The sequence below is a fragment of the Ceratotherium simum genome, chromosome 4 (genome assembly GCF_057802395.1).
Source record: "Ceratotherium simum simum isolate JZ-2026a chromosome 4, ASM5780239v1, whole genome shotgun sequence".
Taxonomy (NCBI): domain Eukaryota; kingdom Metazoa; phylum Chordata; class Mammalia; order Perissodactyla; family Rhinocerotidae; genus Ceratotherium; species Ceratotherium simum.
In genome coordinates, this window is record NC_141903.1 from 19,832,454 (window position 1) to 19,855,327 (window position 22,874).

At 38.3% G+C, this 22,874-nt stretch overlaps 1 protein-coding gene across 1 annotated transcript in view; it reads left to right on the forward strand.

The window, feature by feature from the left end:
* Nucleotides 1-22,874, forward strand: part of EBF1 (EBF transcription factor 1) — a 385,610-nt gene that overhangs the window by 298,557 nt on the left and 64,179 nt on the right. The window contains exon 10 of the mRNA XM_014786137.2: nt 7,060-7,186. Coding sequence (XP_014641623.1) covers nt 7,060-7,186 — 127 coding nt within the window. The remainder of the gene's footprint in view (nt 1-7,059; nt 7,187-22,874) is intronic.

Sequence of the window (22,874 nt, forward strand, 5' to 3'; positions counted from 1 at the left end):
TTCCTCGATCACATTTCTTAACTTTCTTGAAACTCATTTTCTGTGTCTGTGAACTAGCTAATACCCATATCTGCCCTTAATACTACAGGACAGAAATCACTGAAGGAACTTTGCATGGTACTTGGCATATAGTTAGAAGACAGTGAAAAGTCATTGCTGCTGAAATCACCATCAAGGTCATCACCATCCTCCATTTAGTGTGAGCTGAGTGATACTGATACTAAGTGCTATTGGCTCTCAAAGAAGAACATAATTCCTAAGACTTGCCCTTTTGCTCCATAATTCTACATGTTTCCATTAATGTTTTTAAATACTAGGTACTCTCATTTACCTAACATGTGGGTCATACTTTTGATACTGCAAGAGGCTTTTAGAAAAACCATTGGGAGAATTGTCCTTTCCCATGACCCTCTTCTGGGCTTCCATACTTTGCAGACTACCTCTTTGGAATTTTGCCTCCACCTCTGTGCATCCCCCACAATCCTCCGTGCGTCCACTGAGGTGTTCCTCTCTCCTAGTTCTTGCACTTCTGCAGAGGACAGGTGCCATCCACCACCCTCATGTCTGTGCTCCATCTCTCTCGTGGGCACAGCAGCTTCACTTTGCACCCAGGGGCCACAGCAAGCGTGCCTCACCTGGCCGAGCACCACAGGACTATTCTGCTCCTGTGCTCTGAGTCTAGAGAGGAGAAAATACTCATACAAGCGACTCGGAGGGAGCATAATTACTGCTGCCCTCATGTTCTCAGTGTGCTGGCAACCTCTCCTGGGTCCTTGCAGAGACCATGTATGTTTCTTTTACTGTAATGCCACATTTAAAAATTATTTTTTCTGGGGCCAGTCCTGTGGCCAAGTGGTTAAAGTTCCGCACGCTCTGCTTCGGCAGCCTGGGTTCATGAGTTTGGATCCCAGGCATGGACCTACACCACTTGTCAAGCCATGCTGTGGCAGCCACCCACATACAAAGTAGAGGAAGATTGGCACAGATGTTAGCTCAGATCTAATCTTCCTCAAGCCAAAAAAAAGGAAAAAGAAAGGGGAAGATTGGCAATGGATGTTAGCTCAGGATCAATCTTCCTCAGCAAAAAAATAAATAAATAAATAAAATTATTTCTTCTGATTATAATATTAATGCATTCTTACTGTTGAGAAGTTAGAGAGGTATGCAGAGGAAAATAAAATTACCCGTAACTTTACCATCTAGTTGTAACTTCTCTTGACACTTTCATGATTTTCCTTTTAGTGTTTCTTCCATGCAATTATATGTCTAAGTTTTATAAAATCACATGCAATACATATTGCACAAAACTGATATTATTCTACTTTTGATCTTTAGTAATATTTTTCTCATAATAAAAGCACTTGAAAATATACAAATTAATTTATTTGGGAATTATTTACATAATTATTTCCCATGCAAGTGCACACACATACACAAACACACAAATACAACACACATATGAGGAGTAAAGGACAGAGAAGATGAATCACATCTAATGTCATCAGTCCAGAAATAAACACTGTTAACATTTAACATTGATCTTTTGTGGGCTACTTTTTAGTACTATTTTACTATTACTTTCTTAACCTTTTTTTTTCTATATTTCATCTAGTGCCTCCTCTCTCACTAGAGTCACAGACCTTTAGACATCCTCCTTTTTTTTACCATTTAGATGAAATCTAAGCAGTAGTCTCATGTAGGGACCTGAGTGCTGGGTCAATTGGATAATTAATTTTAAGAGCAGCTTAGCTAGGGAATGAGAGTTTAACATTATCAGGTTAAGGACAGGGACCCTTATGGATAGGGATTACTATGCCTAATGGAGTCAAACATCTAATTTACGTTTGGCCTAATTTATGTAAGTATTTTTTCCAGAAATATTTTGGAAATATCCTGTATGTGAGGCATTAAGTTAAATACTTTAGAGAATACAAATATGAATTAGACCCTGTCGCTGATCTCGGGGACTGTGTAATGGGAGAAAGATGGGTAGGAAAATCTTTATGGCACAAAGCGAAATAGGATGCTGAGTGTTATAGTATAAATACCATAATGATATAAATTCTTACAAAGGTGCGGGTAACTCTGACTCTTAGGATCAGGTAAAACCTATTGGAAGAGAGAGCATATGTTCAAGGTCTTAAAGAACAAGTAGAATATCAGTAGGGAAATGTTTAAGCAAGGAATGGCATGAACAAGGCAAAGATGTTGGGCAAGGCTGTGTTGTTTTCATGTCTCCATGTGCCCTACTTTCCAGAATGTGGAAAGGCAAAGTGGGAAGTATGGCTAGAAAGGAAGATTTGCTATCAGGCCTTGGAGCACCCTAAAAATTATGCTGAGGAGTTTGGACTATATTGTATACAGAGGGGACAGTTGCGGGTTTGAGTCAGGGAATGACATGATGAGGTTGTCATCATGATAATTGAAGAAGATATCTTGAAGATAATTTTGATGGACAAAGTAGAGGTAGAGAGAGACCATTTAGAAGGCAATTATAATATTGTAATAGTCTGAGTAAGAAATAGTGACAACCTGAACAGGAGAAAGTGAAGAAGCAAAGAGCCAGTGGAATTCAGTGGGGGAAAAATCAACATGACTAAAAGAAAAATTGAAGGGAGAAAAAATAAAGATGATCCCAATTTTTCTATTGTGGGTGACTTAAAGGATAGCGTTCCCTTAGCTGAGAGAGGGAACACAGGAGCAAGAAATACATTTATAGGTAGTGAGATGATAAATTTCGCCTGGGTCATGTTGAGATTGAGATGGCAATAAGACATGTTTGGGGAGATTCTGTTCCTCTGTTGCTCATAAAAGCTGGTGCTTGGCCGAGATCAAAGCTACAGTTGTAGATTTGTAAGTCAGTTTAACTGAGGTTATTCAGCCATTGGGTGAATTCAAGAAATGTTAGGCAAGTAAAAAGAGAAGGAAATGTAGAACAAAACTTGTGAAATTTCTACAGTTAACAAGTTGACAGAAAGGAAAATTTGGCAAATGAGGAAAACAGGAACCAATGAGTAAGAGAAGAGCTTTGGAAAACACTTATTTACAGGCATAAGAGAATGGTTTTCTTCCTAGTGTTTCAAATAATATTAGTTAACATGCCCAACCCTCAACTTTTCTCATCTGGAATACGTATTCGACAAGGATGGGTTTTAAAAGACAGTAAATGTGGAAGTGCTTTGGTAAACCGTCAGGTACTTTGCAAATCTTAGGTCTTATAATTAGTGTCACAGAAGTGAAGAAAGTGGAGACTTCCAAGAAGGGAGAAAGTAGTGTCAGATGCTGCAGAGTTTCAGAAGAATATTTATTTTTAGCTCAACTCGTTTGGTTTGTGATTTAAGGAAGTTAAGTCAAAAGAGTGAATCAGTTCTCTAATCACTTAGAACAGTGTTTCCCAAAGTATGGGGCGTGTGTCCCTGGTAGCGCAGGAGACCGTTTTCGGTTTGACGTAGACCTTAAGTAGAACTGAATCACATAGTGAGAAAGTTATTCTCCTTTTGTTTCTCTTTTAATCCCTCTGATTTATGTTAAATAAAGGAGGAAGACTCAGTTGGGGCTAATAAGTCTATAACAGCTAACACTAGCTAATCTCCTTTTTCAATAAACTGCTTCAGGTTGTCAGCATTATCTAGCTAGAATTTAACAACATCATGTTAACTTTAAGATTACCATCTACAATACCTTCTTATTTTGGCAGGGGATACCAGTTTTCCAGTTGCAGTAGTGATATAAAGTTTCCTTTTAAAATAAGTTATTTTAAGCAAAAAGGTAATACATTTTTAAAATATTAAGTACATAATTATATAGGTAGTATATAGATATGGCAAACTGAGAAAGTGGCACTCCAGTGATGGAAGTATGGACAATTTAGACTTACTAGAACCCTTCCTCCTTCTGTTGCTTACAGTGGCTTGCCCTAGTTCAACCAGATTAGAACAATGTGGGAATTTTATCCTGAGATGGGGGCTGGGGGTCTTGGGTTCTAGATTTCCGGATCTAGACCCTGTCCTTCCCCTAAGAAGTTGGGTCAATTTTTGAAGCCACTAGAATTTTCTGTCCTTTAATTTATGTTAAAATAAGAGTATTAGTTTTAAATGATTACTAACGTTCCTTCCAGCAACAAATTCTTTGGTTCTTTGAGTGATCAGTAAATAAGCCTATGCTTTTAAATTGATAGAAGTCAGATAAAATGTTTTTCATCTGTAGGCCATCAGTATCACGTGTCAATGCCAGAGACTGTTCCCAGACTAACATCTGCAGCAAGGAAAACATCAACACATTCATTCTCTAATGATGATTCATATTCTACCTCATTTGTGAAGGATAGTTATTTCAAGAAGGAATCTCTGCTTTAGTTAGGGCAATTGATTAAAATTGAAAATGAAAATTTGTTTCAATTTCCTGAGCCTAATGCTTTATGCCAACACCCCACTCTCAAGTCAGTAGTTTCATTGCAGTCATATCTAATCAATTTATAAAGCCTGTGAATTTTGTTTCTCAGTGTAGTAACTCATAGGTAGTAAATTCTCATACTTAAAAAGATATCTCCATTCATCTATTTACTAATGTCTTTACATCTTTTAAAATTTATTTCCCTTGAGAAAAGGGAAGGCAGGTGAAGTATTTTTCTACTGGCTGAAAGTTCTCTTAAGTATTATTGTGAATTAATGTTACTCTACGTTCCAAGTAACTCTTAAAAATAGAAGCATACCATCTATTTGGAATATAACAATATGGTGACTTCCACTAGCAAAAACACAGCCAAGGATCAGGCGGTAAATGAAAAATGAATATAGCATGAGGATAGAAAAAACCACACACACAATCTTTGCATCTGAAAAACTTGAGTTTGTTACTACCTTTAAAATTTTTCCTTATGAATGATTTCTTCTCTATGATTTGATAGAAAGTATTTGTCCCTGTCATTTTTGCACTGCATCCGTGTCACTTTTTGCTCTAACTTGCTCTACCAAGGGTGTTCTTGTGCAAGCAACTTAACCATTTTAAGATTCTGTTTTCACATCTGAAAAAAATGGGATAATAATACAAGCCATTGTTCTGGCCAAATTCATGTTTGTACGTAAAATCATTGGCAACATGGTAGATACCTCCTAGGTACTCAACAAGTGTTAATACCCGATGTTACAAAAACACTATCTGAACAGTTGAAATTAAATATGAACTTGATTTTGGAAGATCGTCTTTTACTGCCCTTCAAAACTTCTTTCCTTCTCCTATCCTCTATACGATAGTAGACTTGATTTCCTGATTTTGATGCTTACAAATTAGAACAGCAGATTAGAAGATGCAAAGGACACCAGGAGGAAAAAGACAAGGGAACTGAATAATATAGAAATAATTTAAAAGTCATAGCTATTCGGTGCCATTTAGTATAGGGGAAAATGGCCCCTTATACCTCAGTAGTCACTTAGGGCTTTTCCATATTACATCAAGATATAATAAGGGGTATTCCAAATGACGTTCTTGATTTATCAAGGCTAAATTAACTTATATATACTTTGTGTATGTCAGAAAACATACAATGCATTTTGGAGGAAATTCAGCATGAAAAGGACTAAATTTTAAGTAAATATTTTTTTATGTTTTTGCTGGTAAACCCTTAGCCAGCCAAAACACTCAGCCATGGCGAGGAACTCAACCTTTAGGAGTTACACATAAGCATGGTCTTACGGAAATATCTTTTGTATGTCTCCAGCCAATAAGCTAAGGCTCCACATATTCTATGGAAGAGGATAGACATTTCTATCTATATCTAGTTAAAATTATTTTTATGCAGATGGATTTTTCTTTACATTTCAAGAAAGAGCATTTGACAGAAATTACTCATGGACTTTAGCAGTAGCAACTTTCTTACATTCTTTTCCCCATGACATGGTTTTAAGACAGTTTACCCAGATGGGTGCCTGAGGCTGGCATTCCTGGGTGTCACCTTGATTCTCATGGTCACCTGTGGTTCTGTCATGGTGCCACCTGTGATTCTCTGGGCAAAACATTTGAATTGGGCCTGATATGCACATTAAAACAAAAGCCCTTTCTAAGTTATAACCGTTAAGAACAGCACAAACATAAGTCAGTACAAATTCAAGTGATAACCCACCGTATACTGACTCAGTATTGCAAATATTGTGCTAAATGAATCTGAAAGGAGTCAAGCAGTGGGCAATTGTAGATATCATAGAGAAAGAACATGTAGAATCCAGCATCATCAGAGGTCAACCAGTCAAATACCAGGGCTGGATTTTTCAAAGAACCAGATAATGCCAGTTTTATGGCCATTAATAACCTTTTAGTTATATAAACAAAGATAAGAGTAATAAAAAATAAATTCTGCTTTGCAGTGTAATCTGATTGCCAAGAGGGTTCAGAAAGGAAGTTTCTCATTGTGCACGTGGCGTTGTATAACAGACCAGTGATCATTCTGCAGACCCCTCCCCAACCTTTCATTTCCCTTTTATGGACAGTCCTTAGTTCTGCCAGATCCTATTCCAGGCAGGCAGATTCTTTGGTTTCCCCTTTAAAGCTCTTGGATTGTGCCTCTGGTAGTTAATGCACCAAATGGTCTTCAGGGCTATTTCATACGTGTGCTCTGCAGCTAATCAGAGTGCCTTGGCCCACTGATTTCCTACCTCTGTGTTTTCCACATGTTTAAGGGCTCAGTTCAAACACTAGGCCCACCAACTTCTGGACAGGCATGGCAGAGCTCAGCACTGATTTGGATGTCTGCTTCAAACAGAGATTTTCCAAAGGATATCCTGTAGTAGATAAATCATTTCATTAGACCAGGTTCACTTTTCAAACCAGGAAGCAGAGTGCCTGCTATGTAGGAAAACTCAGATAAAGTTGTTATGGCTGTGCTTAGAGCACTTGTAAATATTGTTGTCAATGTCTTTTATACAGGTTCCATTAAGATTGTATTTAAACATTGACAGGTTAATTATGTGTTTTAAAGCTTTGTTTATTGGGAGCTGATAGGAGAGCTGCAAGATGAGTCCTTTACATATTGCAATGACAATTTTTTTCCCTAAATGTCTCCTCCAGTTGATTACTCCTCATGCCATCCGTGTGCAGACCCCTCCTCGGCACATCCCTGGTGTTGTAGAAGTCACATTGTCCTACAAATCCAAGCAGTTCTGCAAAGGGACACCGGGAAGGTTCATTTACACAGGTAAGAACCACTGCCGTGGTGAATGCAGAGCTGCCTTGGTCTTGTGGATCTTTTACCTAATCTTGTATGTATCAGTGTGTATTTTATTTTTAAGTCTAGTTTCTGTTGAGACTTGCTTTCTTTCTCCATTTCACCATATGTATGACCAAATGAGTTGCTTTTAATATTATTATTTAAGAATTCATCTAGCTGTTGAATGACAGGATGCTGAGTGACAGGAACAGTTGAAATAATTGGTTGGATACCTAAAGAAGCAGCATGAGAAGTAAGGGAAGGGGAAGGAAGTGCAGGACAATCCTGAGTCTCTCTCTGGATCTTAAGCCATCTCTGTTGGGTTTGTTTGCTGTTTGGAGTAGGGGTGCACTTTACTGAACAGTACAAATTTCTTCTGACCCGATCATAGCATTTGTATTAAAGACAATTGGTAGTTTTCATATTTAATTCTGGGTTGGTGCTTTCTTCCTCTGTAAGCTGCATTTTGCCCTTCCAAAACGGCCTTGGCACTTGGACCCACCCTGCGGTAAGAAGCTAGGGTTACAGGGTGAATGTGAATTCCCTCCCATCAGACGGAGAGAACCAGGCAGGTTCTCTGTGGAAATACCTCGAGTACACAGTCCCAGTCTGCAATGTGTGCTTTAGGAGACTCTCAGATTGTAATGTGCAAACCAAACACCCAGGGGTCTTTTTACAATTCAGATTCTGATTCAGGAGCTCTGGGTGGGACCTGAGACTTTGCATTTCTAACAAGCTCCTAGATGAGGCTGATGCTGCTGGTCCAAGGACCACCTGGGAGTAGTGACATTCTAGGCCCTCTGCTCAGTAGCAGTCAGCCAGGAAGGGTCTCCAGGAATTGGCCCCACATTTCCTTCTTCATTCAATAAAGAACCACAAGGCCAGATTAAGGACAGAGTGAAAGCTGTTTTCACACACAGAGACTTCAGAGCAGTGAAGGGATAACTCTGCTAACATATCCTAATTATAACCGTACAATTAAATGGACAGATTGTATTTTGCTGTGACGTTTTACCTCAAAGCCTCTTTCCTTTTGTATTTTAATACCAGGAACAAAACCATCCATGCTTCCTAGTGTTCTCTCCTTCTCTCTCTCTCTCAAAATTATAAAAACAATTAATGCATCCTGACCCTTGGAAATGCCTCCCAGCCTTTTAAACAAAATGCAGGTTTGGTGCCTGCCTGACGATTAGTTTTAGTTAATTGAAAATTATAGGATTGACCCAAGAGGAAAATTTTGTTTGCACTCCAATCACTTTTACAAATTAAGGAAAATTACCACAATTTTGTTTAGCTAAGGTTTCACACTGAGTTCAAGAAATTAGCTCAGCCATCCCAACAAAGTCAGCACTTTGTAAGTGAGCACTTGAAAAAATAATAGTCTATCTGGAGTTTTGTGGTGTATACAAACGAAGCATAGAGAAAGCTATGACGCTTTATAGAAGTAGGCCAAGTGTTTTTAATTAGGCTCATTGGTTCAGCGTAAGTTTTGAAGAACAATCAAACTAGCAGATTAGCTGTTTCTTTTAAAGCTAGGATTTCTTGCCATTCATTTTTCCCATGAGAACTTCCACATAGCACTATTTTTTTTTTTTTTTTACAAGCCTCATTATGGGCCTGCAGGAAAAGGACCAATTGAAATTTCTGATACTGTAACATTCCCCACCATCATTCCGATGGATGGGAGTTTTTCACAATGTTCCTCACTGAACTCGGTGTTCTGGAACATATTACAAAACCACAGAGGCCAAATGTTTTCTCTGAGGAGTTCGAACTCTGTTTTTGGCCGAAAACATTTAGGCCTCGCTGGCTGCTTATTTACTCTGCTGTTAAGAACAAGAAAAGGAGAAGAAAAAGAAGAAGAAGAAAATGCTTGTGTGGTGGGAGGTACAAGAGGCAACCAGGCGTGATTCCGCTTTGGTGACAACGTCCCTGCCCATTAATGGTTCCATTTTGTGGTCAGGTCTCATTTAGAAGAAATTATTTTTAATCAGTCTTCAACAAAATATCCCCTTGAGCCACCTGGCCATAAAAGTTAAAAAAAAAATCATCTCCATTAAATTACTTAAGTTCTCAAAAGAAAATAGCTAGGGACCCATCATTATTTGGAATATTTTTAACTGTTAAAAAAAATTGCCATCAATTTAAGAAGTCACATCTTGGAAAACTTATATGATACAGGAATTAAGATCAAAGATAAAAGCGGCAGATTTGCAAGTCTCTCAAAGTAGTGAAGGGTAAGAGAGAGAAATCCTTGGTGTGCGTGCACGTGTGTGAGTATGCGGGAAATTTAAAGTATGAGCACATGCTGCTGCTGATGTTGCCTCAAACTGTGGGCAATAGAAAAGAAGACTTAATTTTTAAGTATTCTAGGAGAGAGTCTAACCTCTCCTCATGTTAGAAAAATAAAATTTTAAAGAAATTGGCAGAAAAACTTCCCCACTGATGTAGTTGGCTCTTAATAGTCGCTGTGACATTACATCAATTCTAACAAAAGGGAATCTCTGTTAATTAGTGAACTACATATGGGCCTCTTGATCATTAGCCTTAAATGCCCCTACCAAGTGTCCCCTGTAGTCCGGCTGGTGCTGCCGGCCTCTGTGATTTACTCAGTTTACCTCTCTGCTTGTCACCACTTACTAGCAAATGCATAGCGATGGGTCATAAAACCTCTCTGTTGTTTATATCTGAACAACTGCTCAGGTCATTGTAAATGTGCAGCCCACCTCTTCTGTCCACCCACAGAAGCTCACACTTCGTTTTCTTTAACATCCACAGCATTTCAAGATGTGAGGCTTGGTTTTCTGGGTGAGGTGAGCCAACCCTTTTGTTTCTTAGTGGAATTTTGCTTGGAATTTTTCCCTTTAAAAAAAAAAAAGAAATATCCTAGGATTGAAAAATAACAACCCAAACTAAGGCACTAAAAGTTGCTGTTTTCGGAGTGTGTGTGAGAGAGTTTGGGTGTGTGTACCTGGAAGTCTCTAAAAATCCATAATCATTTAAAAAAAAAAAAAACTGAGACAGGAACAGCATGGCCTAATCTATGCAAATAAAGGCAGACTTTTTGGGGAGGGAGTAAGGAATTTGACTAAACACAGATTGCCGGCAAGCTGGCTCCATTTGTGAGGACTGTGAGCGCGGCTCTCCATCATTGGTTCTCGAGACTAGGGACACATGAGGGATTCTTAGTTGCTGGACATGTAGTTCCCCTGTGTTTGCCCAGTCAGCGTGAGGAAGCAAAGTAAATCCCAATTCGATCAGAACAAAAAAGCTCAATAGCGCTCCCCAGGTCTTATTTATTGTGGCCAGTTATTCTCACATAAATGCAGGGCAAGGCTGACTTTAAATTTTAAGTAATATTTTCTAATAGAAGGAAACAAAAACCCTTTCTAAAGGCAAGACTGTTTTCAAAGCCCTCCAATCATGTGTCTGGTCAGTCAGTCCAATGGGAAATAAATCCCCGTAAACCTCCACTGCCATGGAAGGGAGTCTCCCCAATACCTTTGTTGTTCTCGCAGCTTGCTTTTCTGCAGTTGTTACATCTTTAAGTGACTTGGATCTTTTAGAATTGTAATCTCTCAGCTAAGCTTTAAGTAACCTTGGGAGCTGATATAAGACTCTTAGGAGCCTTTAACTGCCTCTTCAAAGTTCTTAGAATTGGTTTTCCTGATAAGAAGTGGCCAAATCCAAATGTAGTTTTTACCTTCATTCCAGCTGTTTCTCCATTGGAGAGGCTGCTATCTTTGGGGAAAATGTGACTGGACAAATGGGCCACCAGGACGATGTCTGACCAGCTTTAGTACACCCAAGAGCCGTTAACTGCCTGCTCCCCCAAAAGCTGGTGAAAGCCCCCAATGAATGATCATGTAACAGCTCAGATGTTTGGTTAGGTCACATCTCAGATCCTTTCTACTGCTGGGTTCTCCTATGCTAAACATTTTCCACCAAACTCCTTGCCCCGTGGAAGGACTAAACCAAATCTCTGTATATTAGTCTCAGAATTAACTTCGAAATAAAAATTCTTCCTGGAAATACTTACCATTTGTACCTCGTGCCCAAAATAACTTTGCCTGTAGAAGGGGCCATTTTGGCTGAATATGCTCTGTGCAACTTGATGAAATGCACCACCATGTCTTTCAAGTTTTCCTTTTTTCTCCCCATTCTTCTTATGTTCTCCCTCTTCCCCCTCCCTCTCTTCTTCCCCCTTCCTTTCTCCCTCTTTTCTTTCCTCCCCCCATTCTTTGCTCGTGAACTCCCAAGGAGACAATATAACGTAGTGATTGAGTCCTTGGGTTCAAGAGACAATGGGTGTAGATTGGACTCTCAGCTCTACCACTTAATAGAGAGGTTATTTTGGGGACATTCTATGATGGCCCTGAACCACAGTAGCCTCATCTTTACAAGGGAATAATTCTTTGCTGGGGTTGTTTTTAGTATCAGGAAAATGGATGTAAAGTGCTAGTGAGCACCTAGCCAGATAGTAGTAGTTTCCGTTAATAACTGATGGCTCTTATTATTATTCACTCATTCATTTGTTGCTGAGTCCCTATCATGGTATATATATTTTACATGTAGTATTGTTTATCTTCTCATCATTTTCCTAGAGGTCTAAGAAATGTCCTTTAGGGTTTTTATTAACAAAATTGTAGGTATCAGTAAATTAAAGAAACAACCAACACCAATCAACCACAAATAAAAAGAGCAAAGTATAAGGTAGCAAGAAAAAGAGATTTATCAATGTGAATATAACAATTTTGATATAATAAATATTTCCTTGGAATGGCCTCAAACAATAAATATTTTAATAAGGCAGCCCTGATTTATAAAGTTCTCTGGTGTTGATTTTTCAGGAACAACACATGCCTGTTCTCTTACTTCCATCTCAAACTTCAACCTCTCCTCTGGAGGCCATAGTAACATGGGTACAGTCTATCACCAGCCCCCTTCAAAGATGTTTAGGTTATAATCAGCTTCAACTCCAGGTTCAAGAGGTTTCAGGCCAGAAAGCTCTGTTTTTAGTTCTTAGAAACCTCTTCCACAAATGAAGGCGGCCACCCTGGGGATAAACAAAGTCATCAGTTTTAGGGGAGAAGTGGAGAGTTTGCACCTAATGAATCTCGTAGTCTTCTTACACTAATTCATTGCCAGATAAAGCTTCTGAAACGCCATTTTCTTAACATTACCCTGCAGAGAAACCTTCCCTATTTGCTCACTATATGTAAGATGTAGCCCAAACTCCTAGGTTTGGTGTTCACAGCTCACTGTGCTCTGGGCCCAGTGCTTTCTCAGCTCCCCTCAAACCAGTCTCCTCACTATGCCTCAAGCTCACTTCATATTTAGCAACTTTGGACATGGTAATTCCCTTATAAGATCCAGTTCAAACTCTATTTCCCCTCTGAAGTGTTCTCTGGCCACTGTAGTATACTGGACAGAGCACTGGGCTGAGAACAAGGAGGTCTATGTTCTAGCCCCAGCTCTGCTGCTAACTGGCTATGAGACATAGTACAAGTTGCTCACATGCTCCAGACTCCAGTTTCTTCATTATAAAATGAGCCAGTTGGACTAGGTGACTTCGATGTTCTCTATGGCTCATTGGATCTTTTGTCGCTTGTGCTTGGACCACTCATTCATCATTCACTTCCTTATGCCCTTAGCTCTTTTGTTCTGTTCTTAGATAGACACATCACGAAAAGTCCATAAGCTCCATAAGGAAAGAGCTACCCTTCCCTGATCTTATACTGTTTTGCACACTGTGTTGAAGCATCTTGACTCAGCATCTTACTTGCAATAGGTATTCTCTAATAATTGATTGATGTATTGCCTGGGATCAATGGGTTCTCATTGATTTTTGTGCCCTGGATGACATAGAATGTAAATAAGAGCTGTTAATTAAGAATCTATCCCTTTTTGCTTGAATTTTTACATGTAGAGAACACAGTAGTTGGGGTTTCTGTTAAAGAAAAGATAGAATTGGATCTATATTATAAATACTCTTCATTTTTTCATCTGTAAAATGAAGATATTTTAACAGTACCTGCATCTATGGAGTAAATAGGTCAGTGTATGTAATGCACTCTTGATAGCACCTGGTACAGGATGAGTGCTCCCTAAAAGTAAACTCAAAAAGAGAGAAGCAGACAGTGGGAATGTTTCTCCTGAAAATCCAAAGAATTGGTCACTAGAACACATTTTGCTTGTGTTGTATCATTAGAACACATTATATATGAGCTAGCTTTCATCTGATTAAAGAAATTAATTCTTTCTAAGCATTAGAGTAGGAATCCAAAGACTTGGGTTCTAATTCTGATTTTACTACTTGCTTTTGTTACTTCATTCACTCATGACACAAATATTTGTGGACTGCCTTTTCTATTCTAGGCAATGTTCTAAACCAGTTCTAGGCAATGTTCTAAAACAGTGTTGAATAAAATCAGACACAGTCTCTGTTCTTACAGTCTTAGGGAAAACATGGATGTCCATAATTTTACTGTTTCAAACCTGGTAAGTGCCCAGAAAAACAGGAACAGAGTTTCAGACAAGCATATAACAAAGCAACCCCAACTGGTCAGTTAAAGATATTTTCTCTCAGGTAAAGACACATGAGCTGAGGTTTGAAGGATGGTTAAGAGTTAACCTGGCAATTGGTGAAGGGCAGGGATAGGGTGGAGTTGGGGAAAGAGAATGAGTGTTCCAGCAGAGAGAAGCATGTAGGAAGGCACTGAATGGAAGGAAATGTGGCATCTTGGAAAGCTGTAAAAATTCCAGTGAGGCTGAAGAATCAAGAGAAAGGAAGAGAATGGTGAGAGAGAAGGCTAGAGAAGTGGGCGGCGACAAGCCTATGTAAAGACTTGTAAGCCATGGGGAAGAGTTTATTTGTCATCTTAAGAGTAATGGACAGTCCTTAAAGTGTCAGAAATGACAGGTAACTGTGACTAGATTTTCATTTTGGGGGAAAAAAAAACTTTGGCCAGATGGAGCATAGGAAACCAGAATGAATGTTGGAAAACCTATTGGGAGGCCATTGCATTAGTCTGGGAAAGAGATTTGGTGACTTTGATTTGGGTGGTAATGGGTGGAGATGGAATAAAGTGAGAGGATTCAAGGGGTATTTTAAGAGGAAGAATGGACAAGATCTGGAGATGGATTAGATGTGGGGGTGAAGGGGAGACAGGGCTTAGGCTACCAGGTTTTTGGCTTCTTTAGCTTAATGGATGGTGGGGCCATTCCTCCTCTGGGCGTCCAAGGGTCTTGTGAGTATCAATGAAAGAATGGGCATAAAAATGTTTTGCAAAGGGTAATATTCTAGACATATGTTAATTGTTATAAAGACAGGCCTAAGCAAACTCAGGAAGAATTGGGGAAAGGAAGTCAAGAATGTGTTTTCTTTTATATCAGATTGTTTTCACTTAAGATTCAGCTGAAAGAGGGCTGTGTAATGAACACTTGACTAGCAGTTTTGCCTTAGCGGTGTCCTAATTGGAAAAGACCCAAGAAGAAAGAAAAATTAACAGGCTGCTCCTGTCCACATGTCTTGAATATTACTCCAAATGAGCCATTTACACACAAAGAAAAGAATTCAAGGCGGAGGGAATGTTTATTCTTTTTGCTTTTGCGATCCAAATGGTAGGTCCCAAGCCTCTTCTTTGCTGAAGGGAATCTTTTCACAAAATAGGATTGCTCCTGATCTGATGTATGTTGATATGATTGGTGATCCTGAACCCACTGGCGTTTGTAAAGTGAAACACTGTTGGTGCCATAATGGGGACAACGGCAACAAGAATCACTAAAAGTACCCATTGTACTTCTGTAACATCTATAAAATGAAAGCCATTTCTGCAAAGAATAAAGCTGGTCTCAAGGAAGCATATTATTTTGCATATTTTATGTACATACTTTCCAAGAATTATGACCTTTATTTCCTATTTGGAGGGGAGTGTAATCAGGACTTGAGTAGCTAGTGTAACAGGATCATTAAAAGGGATATTTTCACTGACATTAGAGGTCTAAATGGCCACTAGGCCTTATATACAGCCTTGGCTTTTTCCTGTCTACCCAGAGTTAATAAGTGATAAGGCCAGGAGAGAGATAAATCACAGAAATCCCTGTCCAAAGAAAACATATTGACTACAGCCAAGCAAATAACAGACCATAACCAACGGTCCCATTCATCATTCATGTAATAGGGATATAAACTATTTCCTACCAGTGAAACCGTATAGAAGGAAAGGCAGATAAGCTTCCCCAATCTAAGGCATGTGATTTGGTTATTAAGGGACATGAACTATTTGTCACATGGCTTTAATCTTTAAGATGTGTTGCCATTTCTAAACTATAAATTTCTGCTCAGGGATTAGAAAGCTATTAACAATGAAGGTAGGAACTGAGGTTTATATGTCTTCTTGCCAATGTGATACAATACTATAAAGTCTTGAACCTCTAATCTATTTAGTATGATATAACATGATTTGGTTTTCAAAGCCAATAAACTATTTGGAGGTTTTCAAGGCTTTTGTTTTTGTTTTTTTTAACCCAGCATCATGATAAATTAACCCTTCAGTTTTTAAACTATATATGTTGAAACTTTCTCTAATATCCTGGGAGTGAGAAGTAGGGGGGGTGGGCAGGAGTTGAGAGGGGGAAGGAGACTGAACTAAATTTCTTCCTTTTTTTCCTTTCCTAAGATTTATTCCAAATGTTTGATGGTGGATTATTTTCTGTTTTATTTGTCCATATGAGCAGTGGTTAGTGGTTAGCAGTGTTAGTTAGTGTTAGATGCTACTCTTTCTTTTCATGGTTAGCTAAGTGATGTGGCGCCCACTAGAGCATTAAAACCTGTTTTTCTTTCTTTATTGCAAAGTAGTACATAACTGATTTCAGATAATTTAGGAAGCACCAAATAGAAAATAATTAAATGAAATCAAAATTGCCCACATTTCTACCAGTTCTTTAAATATAAACACACTACATGTTAGCTGTTAATATTATTTTTAGTGGCATATATCTTGTCTTTTTCCTATGCATGTATCTGCCTCATTACCAAAATAGGGTGATAACTTACATAATATTAATTTGTTTTTTCACTTAACAATATATCATAAACATCAGGGCGTTATGAATTTAAAACAATTTTTAGTCTTTGATAATCATGTCATGTCTCAGCAGAATCTTATAATGAGATATATCCTTATTTTCTTGTTAAAGCATAGATACTTTAAATTTGGGTTCTCGTCTCTTCTTGTTCCTGAAAAACTTACAGCACAGGGTCATTAGTCCTATACCTACATTGTTTGGTGGCCACATTGGTTGGGATTCATCAGCCATCCCCAACTGACTGAGTGTATGTAGCTCCGAGGGCCTGATATTTCAGAGGGCCTGATGTCTCAGAGATTGGGACCAGCTCCCAGACATATATTCAGCTACAGCGTGGGGCTGTTTGTTTTCAACCAGGACTACCTCTGGGGGTCAAGGAATTCCATAAATTTCCCCTCTGCTATGAGAAGCAGTACTGTACTTTCTATAGGGAAAATGAGAACTCATCTATAATGCTTAACATATGTGAAACTGAAGTCCAAAATTATAACAATAGGTAGGTGTAAATTGAGGGCTCTCCCTGCCTCACCCTCCCCAGGATAGCAGCATTGCCCACTGGCATTCTGAACTCCTCTTTTCTCTCTTCTCTCTACTGGTTTTCCACTCCAGTGGGCTTCCAGCAGCCTGTCTTGACTTTTATCCTGTGGTTCCTTCCTATGCCACAGTTTTTTTTTTGCACGGTATCTCTTTTCTTTCTCAATCGTCTTTCTCTCCGCATTACTGAAATGTAAAGTATTTTTTCCCCTGAGAATCTGTGTAAGGCTGGCTCTATTATTTGCCCATTTTAAAGAAAAGAAAACTTAGGTAAAGTGACTTCCCCAGGGTTATGTAGTTAATAAATGGAAGAGCCAGGATTTGGACCCTGGTCAAGGGCTTCAAGGGTGCTACTTTATCTTATTTATTTTTGGAATTACGTGATTCCCTCAAATTCGATTGTTGGTGATGGGAGAGTGTGGGTATTTCCAGGATATGTGAGGTCTGACAGGAACAGGAGCCTTACATATTTAACCAAATCAAACCATTATGAGTATAGTGCATACTCATAGAGAAAATTTAAAAAACACAGAAAAGTGTGAAGAGATCCATTATCCCATCCCTCAGAAATAATTGCTGTTAATATTTTTAGGCTTCTAATATTTTTCTTTGTGTACTCTTATGTGTTTTTTATCAGAGTGAATCACAATATGTTTAAATAATTTTGCCTCCTGCTTTGTAATTTAAATTGTAAAATAAGCATTTCCTCTGTTAGTTCAAATTCTTCCTAAATGCATTTTATTGGGTATATAATAGTCCATTTCATGGTTTCATCATGATTTACTTAATCATTCCCCTATTATTGGATAGCCACAACTTTTCTTTCATAGAACTTGTAACATCGCATATGCCAGAATAGAGCATGATCTTGAATACAAGGTGTTCCCCCATTTTCCTAATGAAAAGTTTTTAAGTGTTAGGACTAAGTTAACCATGTACATATTTATAGATACCAAGGAATTATCAAATATCTACTTAGAATATTTTGCATATTAATTTAGTTACACATACGTATTTAAAATCACATACATAATTTATATTTACAAATATTTTTTTTTCCCACTTTTAGGGTTTACACTTTTATTCAAACTCTCTACAGTCATCTTTGACATCAGCAGTTTGTTTTTTTGTTTGTTTTTATCAAAACCAGAGCCATTTTTAATCCCATCGTATTTTCTTCTATCTAAGTTGTTTGAGATACAGCTCTTTTTAAATCTGTGCATGATGCTTTCACTGGAAATTTTATCCTAAGCAGCAAGTAATCATTTGCTATATTTAAATCTCCAAACATAACCACTTTCAGCAGGGTTTTTAAAACTGATCTTTAAAAGGCTTGTTTTGGGGAACGTTTGTAATGGTGAAAGGCTAGTCTCCTAGGAAAAATTACTAAATTTATTTAATTTTATAGTCCTCCTTTTTGTTTTGACTAACTTCTTCAGGTGACCTGTGTAAGCATCCCCAAACCACCATTGATTAAGGTTTCATGCCCCAAACAGTATGTACTTAGTTTAAAATAATGTCATTGGGAAAGCACCTTGTCATGAGAGATTTTTAAATTATTCAAATGTATAACACAGGAACTATTTTTTGAAAGGAATAGTCTCTCCATATATTTCAGTACATTGATATATCTGTCCTGTTGGTGGGTCATATGCCATATGCGATCCTTGGTATGAACTGAATACTATAGCACATAGTATTTTTGACTTGAATAAAGTATGCTCACCCTCGTAAGTGGACCTCATATTATTCAGGACACTGAAAGTACAGGTGGAAATCATCCCATTAATGTCAGTTTGGAGAATTTCTGCCAAACCTCTCACCGCTGAGGGGGTAGACAGAAGCTGGGCCTCTCTAAGTCATGGGCAGAAACAACAACGGGAGAGCAGACTTCCCCTTGTACCCACTGCTCTTCAGCCTCCAAATGTTATTGTTCATCTTTTTCCTGTTATCATCAACTGTGGTTCATTTCTTTACATCATGGGTAGAGGGCCTGACATGCTGGGCAGAGCCACCTGGGATCAGCCTCGTGGTTAGTGTCAGGAAGTCTGAACTCCCAGTTAATATGGAGTTAATTTAGGTCTTTGTTTAATGCCAAAAATATATTCACATTTAAATATCTGCACAGAATAAGGCCTTCCCAGTCATTCTACACATGTGCATCATTTCCTTTTAGTGTTAACTGATTTTTTAAATACTCACCGAGGCCAGGCCAACTATTTGAGGTTATGAGGAGGTTTGGGTGGAGGAAAGTGTCTCTGGAGAATCTGTTTTGAGCCAACTTGTTAGGTCTTGTACTTCTCCAATTTCTTCAATGCTAGAAAAATGAAACATTTGCACTGGTTAGCTCAGAAGACGTAGGAGGATCAGCTAAAAGCTTGGAAATTTTGCTTAATAAAATTATTAGCATCAAAGCTAAGAAGTTATTATGACTTGTCAGAAAGTTATATATCAGGGAACAAAGTACAGGCTTGCCTATTGAGCCTCTGCATGCTCGTCTTTGTCTTATGTCTGTTTAATTAAGTAAATTTCCTCAAATGCAGTCTTGACAGTTGACCAAGCCTTTCCCAATCAATTCTTTTTTGTTAACCTGGGAGATAGGAAGGACAAAAATGGGTTAGCCCCATTTTCAGGTGTGAAAAGTGAGGTTTAGAGAGAGGTGAAGTGGTTCATTTAAAGTCCTTTAGGTCACCTAGTGATGGGTCTGATATCAGATCTATATTACTCAAGTAATTGACTATACTTTTTGATATCTCATATTTTTACATCTACAAAATCGACTTACACTACTTTTACTCCTTTATTTAGTTTTCTGTGGATGTAATTCATTAACTAGATTGGGGGCTTCTAGAGTCTTAGGCTGCCCCCTCACATTGACATTTTGATTACATGTAGTACTTTTATTTTATTCATAGCACTTACCACTAGCTACTATGATCTGGATTATTTCTTTGTTTACTTGTGTGTAGTCTGTGTCTCTCCCTAGGATATAAGCACGGTCCTTGTCTGTCTTGTTCCCCACTGTATTCTCAGTGCCTCGTACAGTGCCTAGCACAGAGTGGGAATGCTCAATAAGTGTTAGTCAAATCAATGAATGAAAGACTGTATGAAGGAATGACTGAAACACTTGGCCATAAATTTATGGAATGTGAGCCTTAAAGATAACGTAGTTACCCAAGTTGTTGACTTCTTTGTAGATGATGATAACTAGGCTTACAGAGTCTAAAAGACTTGGCTAAAGTCACTCAGCTGGTGGTAGATCTTTATACCAGAGTCCTTTTCTTCAGCCTATCATCTAAGAGCTTGTCTCCACATAGTGTATATTCCCCTTAGACTCGTTTAGTTATAAAGAAACTGCGTGACTATAGATCTCTGAGTCAAGATAGACCCTCATTTGAATCCTGGCTCAATCAATTTCTAGCTAGTTTCTTAACCAATCTGAGACTCCATTTCCTCATCTCTAAATGGAGATGATAATATCTCACAGGATTACTGTGAGGATTAGGTTATATAATGTGTGTGAAAAGCTTTGCTCAGTGCATGGCATCTAGTAAGTGCTCAGTTAATGGTAGATCTTATCAAAAAAGGACTCAAGAGAACAGATTCCTGTAAGCCTGAATTCTGGAGATGGAAAGGCCCTCAGAGATAGCCTGGCCAATCTTCCTACTTTGTAAAGGAGGCAACTGAGGCTCAGATAAGGAACAGCCTTTCCCAAACCAGCACATGATTGATTTGCATTCAGAACCAGAACAAATCATATATAAATGAATTTGCTAATTATTTTGTGAATGGACTCTCATATTTACAAATATGTAAAGACATCATATTTTTGCATGTATGTGAAAATCATTCAACATCACCACAGTCATCTGGCAGGCTCTTCTTGAATTCATTAATCTGTAATCCATTAATTACATCAATCTTTGAGTAAACGCTCGAAGAAAGGGTGAGATGGTATAGCATCTTTGATTCCTTGGGCCTCCAATGTGTGATCTGCTTAAAAAAAAGTGTCTTGATCATTGTTCTGATCTGTTTACATCTTTGTCGTCCTGTTGACAGAAGAAGAACGAAATTTCCTTCACATCTGACTAAATCAAATTCCGACAGAAAAGTCAAGGGCCATTTTCACCATTGGTGAAGTGGAGTCATGCAAGTTAAGGGCATTTCCTTCGTCCTCTCTTTTTGTGAAAGTCCATTGTAAGATCAGGACATCTGTTGGACATCAGGAAGCTGTTGGGAGACCTCAGTGGGACTGGAGGGTCATTTTCCCACGGTCCAGATCAGGGAGGTACTTGGCGGGGTCCACCTGAATATTCTGTCTCCTGCCACACTCTCATGTTTAGTGCCTCTAAGGATAGTTATGGGGACATTCCCTCTCAGCCACAGGGCATCTGTAGACCCTCCATTCTGCCTTTAAATCTCAGTTCCTGGAGGTCCTTGAAGAGATAAGATGTGTTAGGCTTTGCTGCTTAGTGATCTTCTGCTTGGTGGGTTTGGAGGCAAAATCATCATCACCAGGGTCCATGAGAGAGAAACATTTGCAAGATGATGGTAATTAGGGACAAGATTAAAATCCGCCTGGGACGGGATCTCAGCTGTGTGCCTGGCACAGTGAAGTGTCTGCTGCCTGACCTGCTGATAATGAATGAGTGTGTGCATTGTTGTCAGGCTTGTCCTGCAGTTATCGGTGAGGAGGGTATCGCTGTAGCAGTGGCATATCCCAACTCATAAGAAAGAAATCAAGATCATATAAGGGGGTTCTGCTCTAAACCTTACTTGGGACTCGTGTTAGAATTCACATAAAAGAGATTTTTTGGGGAGGCTTTCCTAAAAAGGCACTCAATTGTTTGTGAAAAGCAAAAGAGGGCCAGTTGTCCATTGATGCTAAATGTAATGAGTAGAGTAAAAAGTAAAATATGTTAATTCGACTTTCCTAACTGCAGCTAATTAAGGGTGGCTCATTTAAAAACAGACCTAATTTAATCCGCTAATATAAGTATTCAATTAAAGTAGTTCCCACTGCTTTCTTCTCAGAATACTTTTTCGTATACTTACATATGATGCATTCATGAGGTGCATCCTTGTAAGGGTCCAGGTTGTAATGGAAAAGTGGTTTCAGGACTTCATAATTGCTCAAATTTAGGAATATGTATGTAAATGGAGATTTGAGTGTAAATTGTGCACTGCAATGCTATAAGGAATTGAGTCCCTATAGCCTGATACCTTTCAGCCTATCAGAATAAAGTGCTTCCCATTTTATTCTATACTACTTAGAATAGTTTATTGCATTATTAAGTACATGTTACAAGAAGCACATTGTTGTTTAAGACTCATTGATTTAAGCAGAACTATTCTTATAAAGTTTTGTAGGCTTTTACATAAAAAGAGAAGAGCCCATATAAAATTATAAAACCTTAATGTAATATAATAGCCTATAATATAATATTCTTCCATTTTCTAAAGAAGCCACCAAAAAATTTTAATGAGTTTATTAGAACTACTGTTTGTGAATTCTGGGATGTCATGTCTAATTAGACTTAATGGATTTAAGTATTTCTTTAATGAAATCTGTAACTTAACTCACCAGGGTTATATTCCTTGTCCTCCTGCCCTTAAAATGATTTTATTTTTATTTTCGGTGGCATTAAAAAGAAATGAAAGACTATGATTCTGCCTCATTCTCAGATGGATATAGTGAAAAATACAGTGCTTATTATGAAGTTAATGTGAATTACCATGTAATTACCACAGACTGCACTGTAATGATTATTTAGTTACCACTGAGCATTCTCTGCCAAATAACACACATTATTTCATAGGAAGCATAGAATTAACTCAAGTCATCCCGGAACTCATGGAGGGAGTATATTCTCAATGTCTTTCGTTAAGTGTAGGCACTGCTAATGTTAACATCTGAATAATCAAGCTTGGAGCAACCGACAGCAGAACAGAGTATGAGTTTACATGATTTGATTTGCTGATGTTTTAAACACTTAGCAGGAGACAGCTATAGAGGCCAATTAAATCTCTCCAAGGTGCATAGAGTTATCTC